Raw genomic sequence first — 6,824 nt, 5'->3', positions numbered from 1 at the left:
AGTAATTTTAAGCGGAACTGTAGCATTCTGAAGACTCCGTCGCGAAGTAGAAGATCCATGGCGAATACTACGGCTGTGTTTACCCCGGGGTCCTTGTCTATTTGTATTCGAGACCAGCTGGAGGCGCTGGAAAATGAATAGTGAGGATGTATCCCTAGATTTGAGACATTGGGATGTAAATACATACCTACTTATTATCTACTCTGCATCTATTGGGAATATGACCTAATGACCAATTCCTTTGCATAAGTGAACAACAACATATCTAGGTACTCTGTTAATTTGAGATACTGGGAAATGAATGAAATAGTTAATTGAAGACACTGAAGAAAGAATTTTCATTTGGAGATGTCTTCAAGTTACAATACACTTTGTAGTCAGTATGTATTCCAGACAAGCTTTTATCTTGAAGCAATGGAGAATAAAGGAGGATATCAGGGTAAGCATTTTCCTTCAAAAGTAATGTTTAATTACTGATTTTGCTTATAATGTCGCAGCGCGTTACATAATAGCTGGGACTATAATCTGAGGTTGAACTTGGATTAAGTTAAACTGACTTCCGATTGAATTTTAATCCAAACTTTAAACGTTAAAATCTTGTGAGTTTAACTTTGCTTAAGTGTTCAGCCGATTCCAGAACATTGACGACAATAACGACTCGTTTGTGGAAAACGAGCGCACGATTATGCTTCAGTTCAAGAGCGAGCCGCCTCAAGTGACTGAGAAACCCGTGTCGCCCCGTGCATCTCATGTGATAGAAAAACCTGTAGGTCCTAGCGACACTACTTCTCTTACTAGCAACGCTACTTCTACTACTCAGATTAGCAATAACGCTACTTCTCACATTAGCATTAACGCTACCTCGACTGCAAACACAAGCGTGAACAAAGACTGTACTAGAGTAAGCCTACAAGATTTCGTCAGTGAACAACGCAAACAGTTGGCGGCTTTTGTTCAAGAGCAAGCCAAACAGATGAACGAATTTCTAACGCTACTGCTACTTCTCTTACTAGCAATAACGCTACTTCTCACATTAGCATTAACGCTACCTCGACTACAAACATTAGCGTGAACAAAGACTGTACCAGAGTAAGCCTACAAGATTTCGTCAGTGAACAACGCAAACAGTTGGCGGCTTTTGTTCAAGAGCAAGCCAAACAGATGAACGAATTTCTCGACAGTCAAAACGCCGACCTGGACCGCTTCATAGCGAACATGAGCGGTACAATGCAAGACGCGGAACACGCTACACTGAGGAATGTCCCGTTGATCACAGTAAGCGAGTCGGATAACACGACCATTGCGTGTGAAGGTACTGTCTTGGCGAATACAACGGGAGAGAGGACGATGGGTGAGTCTGATAAGATGATGGGTGACTCTGACAGGACAACTATGGGTGACTCTGAGATCACTGTCACCCTAGGACAATCCGAAACGTCGGGAAAACTCTCTTCTGAAACAACTAAGCTAGACTCTACTGTAGCCCCTAGCGTATTGGAAACCACTCAGGATGATAGCGAATATAATCTTCGGTCTAAACCGCGCCAATCGATCGCTTTCAGTAATTTTAAGCGGAACTGTAGCATTCTGAAGACTCCGTCGCGAAGTAGAAGATCCATGGCGAATACTACGGCTGTGTTTACCCCGGGGTCCTTGTCTATTTGTATTCGAGACCAGCTGGAGGCGCTGGAAAATGAATAGTGAGGATGTATCCCTAGATTTGAGACATTGGGATGTAAATACATACCTACTTATTATCTACTCTGCATCTATTGGGAATATGACCTAATGACCAATTCCTTTGCATAAGTGAACAACAACATATCTAGGTACTCTGTTAATTTGAGATACTGGGAAATGAATGAAATAGTTAATTGAAGACACTGAAGAAAGAATTTTCATTTGGAGATGTCTTCAAGTTACAATACACTTTGTAGTCAGTATGTATTCCAGACAAGCTTTTATCTTGAAGCAATGGAGAATAAAGGAGGATATCAGGGTAAGCATTTTCCTTCAAAAGTAATGTTTAATTACTGATTTTGCTTATAATGTCGCAGCGCGTTACATAATAGCTGGGACTATAATCTGAGGTTGAACTTGGATTAAGTTAAACTGACTTCCGATTGAATTTTAATCCAAACTTTAAACGTTAAAATCTTGTGAGTTTAACTTTGCTTAATCTTATGAGTTTATCTTTGTGGTTATTATTAGACAGAGTAAGCTCCCTAAACATTCTCTGAAATTTCAACAGTACCTATTTATTAGTAATTTTTGTATTATGATTTAAGTATTATGGTCGTTCTACAACTTAAAGGTTGCAGATTGGATCTTCGGGTCAAACGTAAATTGTGTATATTAATTTTTTGTTGATCCTTTGGTTTTTAACATTATTTATGTTGGAAAAATAAGTCCATTCTTTTCCTTTTCTATTTTGTATTGTATTATGTTTTCTGATTTTACCCTATGAAAATTATAATTTTAATCTCGTATGTAGGTAGATTTACCATTTTAACTGGGCGTTTTTAATATTATGTGTCTCTTTTAAAAACACTTTATTTAGCTATAATAGTAATGAAAAGTACACAAACAATTTGGTATAATGGTTGATTAAGTACGCGCAAGAAGGTTATATTTACTTGTAAAAAAATACAAAGTGGGGAAACAAATAAAGCTAAGGAAGATAAACAAAAGATTTAAAATACAGGAATAAAATTACAGTGAAAAGTAAAAGATTACACGAATGAGTGTCTGGAAGAAAGGTCTATGTCACAATTTGTAAATTTTATTGGAGCGCCAAAGAAAAAAAAAACCTTTGTATGATTGTACGAGTATGTTACTCCAGCTGACTTATTAGTAGTTATTAGCAATATCCTAGTTTTTTTAGCGCTGAATTGTGACATAGGTCCTCCTTCGTGGCACCCATTCACATATTGAACTATAATCTAGAAAAGTACTTGGTACTCGTATTCGACAGAAAATCAATTTCATCACAACAAATTGGAGTAGTCCTTTACATCATAATACTCTTCAATAAAAGGCAATCACTAGGCGATGTAACGCCTGGGTTGTTCTCTAACACCTAACCCTTGGAAGTCTATCGTTGTGTGACCAATAAAATGCCTAGGCTAGGATTGAACCTGAACCCTTATGGTACGATCTTATTTTATACAAATTTAGATTCAATATGCAAGCCTTAAGAGGAAACAGCAGGTTCGAATTCACGTTTAGAGCAAGGGTAGAAAAAGAAGGAAATATACTTGTAGTTATAGAAAGTAAAAATACATTTGAAACTTAATACCATATTAAAAGTCTTCATTCCATAACACTTTCAATGTAACACAAAACTATACAGTAACAAATTAAAATAAAAAAGCACCAAAATACACTATGTGAGAGTGTTAATTTTCGGCCATTAAAACAATTCATAGGTAATTCTAGAAGAATCAAGAATTCAAAAGTGAGCATGAGCAAGGTGGGTAGATGGTATAAAAATAATACAGTTGAAGTGGCCACACGTAATGTGGCCAAGTTAAAAACAAAAACTAAAAATATCGTGAAAAATAAAGGATAATAATAATGTAAAAAGGTGTCTTGTGGGAATCAATTGGTATACTAGTGAAAATGAGGTGCTAATCAGTAAATCGGAGAGATTCATCAATTGCAAAAATGAACTGCGCTTTTTTCGTGCAATAGTTGCAAATATTTACCTATAAATAAAACATCAAAATAATTTTGATTTTTCAATAAATAAATAACCATCACCTTAAAAGCAGACAAACCTTTTCAAGCAGTCAACACGTCAAATATGTAACTGCAAATTTATAGCTATAGGTAATGTGACGAATAAATAAATAAATAATAATTAGGTATGAAAAACATTCCAAAAAATATTACCAATTTAAAAGCTCATCTTACATACCTAATAAAATTGAAAATAAATAAAACAATATCGTGGTCGACAGAAACTCATGACCGCACAAGGACAGATCATTGAAATTGTAAATGTAAAGTATTTTCATACTTTAATGTGGGCAATTAAGGCTCTTAAGAAATTTAACTCCATTTCATACATTACCAATGAAACATAAGATCTTGTTTCTTGTTTGGACTGCGGGAATAAAAGGACTACCCAGTCCTCTGCTGATAGTATACAAGGCATCTTCTATTCTAGAATAGGCTCAAGGTATTGGACTCATAATAAGCTCATGATTAACCCAGATGATCCAGTCTTATCGAAACTGCACGCTGCAATTCTTCGATATAAGTACGGAGGACATTTTACCGTTGATATCATACACGATGGTAAAATGAAACAGAATGTTGGTGATCACTACCACGTACTCAAACAAAGCAAACATGGTGTACACTGAAAACCAAGAAGAGGACGCAAGTTAGTGAGCGTGATGGTGCGCGAACGTCCAGAGTTTGAGCGACGTATACTTCCTTACATTGAAATGGGGTTCTTTTCTGACGAAATTCCTGTGTGCGAAGTCCAGTATGCAGGACTATTGAACCTTGCGGCCGATACTTACTCCGAAGACGTGTCTCCTAATAAATCGTTGCGTGTGACCACGATGTTTGCGCAAATTTCAGGTCTAAATGAGTGAATTTTGCGTAAATATTGCGTACGCGCGTAACGATCTGTCAAAAGACCAGGTTAGGAGACATATCGTTGCGTATGTACTCGTTACTATTTCAACTTATTGTTTCAGTACAATTTTTCATCAGTAAATAATGGTTCCTTTAAATTTGATACCGAGAGCAAGGTAAACTATACAAGCCAGGGTGCCCTCCCATACAGCCACCCATGTGGTTTGCTCCTCTCTCAATTTATTCTCCTGCAGCAAGACAGGACTACTACTACTACTACTACTACTACAGTCTTGCTTTAACATCCTGCAGTGTGACAATGCAATCCACTCCACCCCATATTATAATAATGAAGAAGAGTGAGCTTAGCTGCAGACGTTAACAACAACAACAACCCCATAATAACAAAATCAACTCGAAATGTTTCTCTTACCTCCTGGCTCACAGTAGGCATTATGTCGGAGGAAGCAATACCCTGCTATTGAAAAGCAAAATATGTTGAGGACGAAACACTTGAGTTTCAAATTGAATGAGCGACTCTCTAGGTTGTTGAATGGGAGCTGACGTTCCTTCTTGTAAATCCAACAGGTGACTATCATGTACACTTCGGAGGTTAGGATGAATGTGATGAAACATTTCTCATGGATTGCTGGAAACATAGTCAAACATAAACATAATGTCTCGATGGAGGACTCAGTAACTTTGTGTAACATGTAACATGAAATATTGAAATGAAAATGATAACCCAATGTGAGAAGTATTCGTTATCATTTTCATTTCTATAAGTAATTATTGCAATGTAAACATAATGATTATTATGTGCAATGATGGCAGGACAAAGCACCAAAATAAATACATTTTATTACAGACATCTGCTCCAAATTCTTCTATGTACATATGTACAGTACTAAGTAATCAATTTGTGCTACTACTTTCATGTAGTTTCTGATGGCTTAGAGGAGCAGCTTGAATAAGTTGAGGTAGAGAGATAAGGCTGAGGAAGACTTCAAAGAGAAAGAATGAAGAAGGGAAGAGGCATTAAATAGGAGGGTGTACCATACCTGTTACTGTACCTAAGTGATTTGAGTAAATAATATTTAAAAGTTAAAAGAAATCAACTTACTGTGGCAAACCATAAAAGGACTCCTCCAAGATTCACATTTCTCTACCTCCCTCTCTCTCTTAGTGATGGGAAAAATGAAACTTTTCAGGGCTCCAGATCCCAGGTTTCGAAACACTCTAAGGTTTTGGATCTGAGTTCCAAAACTGAAACCGAAACCTGAAGCCTTGAAACCTTCGGGTCCGTTACGTAACGAAGCAGACTTAAGCAGGGAGGTTTCAGTTTCAGTTCAGTAGGTATCGACATAGTTTGTCTACTTATTATCTACTCTGCATCTATTGGGAATGTGACCTAATGACCAATTCCTTTTGCATTAGTGAACAACAACATATCTAGGTACTCTGTTAATTTGAGATACTGGGAAATGAACGAAATAGTGAATTGAAGACACTGAAGAAAGAATTTTCATTTGGAGATGTCTTCAAGTTACAATACACTTTGTAGTCAGTATGTATTCCAGAAAAGCTTTTATCTTGAAGCAATGGAGAATAAATAGCGGAGGATATCAGGGTAAGCATTTTCCTTCTAATGTAATGTTTAATTACTGATTTTGCTTATAATGTCGCAGCGCGTTACATAATAGCTGGGACTATAATCTGAGTTTGAACTTGGATTAAGTTAAACTGACTTCCGATTGAATTTTAATCCAAACTTTAAACGTTAAAATCTTGTGAGTTTAACTTTGCTTAATCTTATGAGTTTATCTTTGTGGTTATTATTAGACAGAGTAAGCTCCCTAAACATTCTCTGAAATTTCAACAGTACCTATTTATTAGTAATTTTTGTATTATGATTTAAGTATTATGGTCGTTCTACAACTTAAAGGTTGCAGATTGGATCTTCGGGTCAAACGTAAATTGTGTATATTAATTTTTTGTTGATCCTTTGGTTTTTAACATTATTTATGTTGGAAAAATAAGTCCATTCTTTTCCTTTTCTATTTTGTATTGTATTATGTTTTCTGATTTTACCCTATGAAAATTATAATTTTAATCTCGTATGTAGGTAGATTTACCATTTTAACTGGGCGTTTTTAATATTATGTGTCTCTTTTAAAAACACTTTATTTAGCTATAATAGTAATGAAAAGTACACAAACAATTTGGTATAATGG

At 36.0% G+C, this 6,824-nt stretch overlaps 2 protein-coding genes across 2 annotated transcripts; one reads left to right on the top strand and one right to left on the bottom strand.

Annotated features, from left to right (window-relative positions):
* Nucleotides 1-625: 625 nt before the first annotated feature.
* LOC103505392 lies at nt 626-2,350 on the top strand. Its single transcript, XM_026820736.1, has 2 exons — nt 626-983; nt 1,172-2,350. The coding sequence occupies exons 1-2, from the start codon at nt 686-688 to the stop codon at nt 1,699-1,701; spliced, it is 828 nt and encodes a 275-aa protein (XP_026676537.1). The 5' UTR covers nt 626-685; the 3' UTR covers nt 1,702-2,350.
* A 556-nt stretch (nt 2,351-2,906) lies between these two features.
* Nucleotides 2,907-5,726, bottom strand: LOC103505391 (post-GPI attachment to proteins factor 2-like). The gene is made up of 3 exons (XM_008469722.3): nt 5,714-5,726; nt 5,024-5,239; nt 2,907-4,366 (listed from the first exon to the last, which is right to left on the bottom strand). The coding sequence occupies exons 1-3, from the start codon at nt 5,724-5,726 to the stop codon at nt 4,230-4,232; spliced, it is 366 nt and encodes a 121-aa protein (XP_008467944.1). The 3' UTR covers nt 2,907-4,229.
* Nucleotides 5,727-6,824: the final 1,098 nt, after the last annotated feature.

Source organism: Diaphorina citri, unplaced genomic scaffold (genome assembly GCF_000475195.1).
Source record: "Diaphorina citri unplaced genomic scaffold, Diaci psyllid genome assembly version 1.1 scaffold171, whole genome shotgun sequence".
NCBI classification, from domain to species: domain Eukaryota; kingdom Metazoa; phylum Arthropoda; class Insecta; order Hemiptera; family Psyllidae; genus Diaphorina; species Diaphorina citri.
Note: the sequence above shows the minus strand (reverse complement) of the source record. Positions and strands in the feature narration are given on the sequence as shown.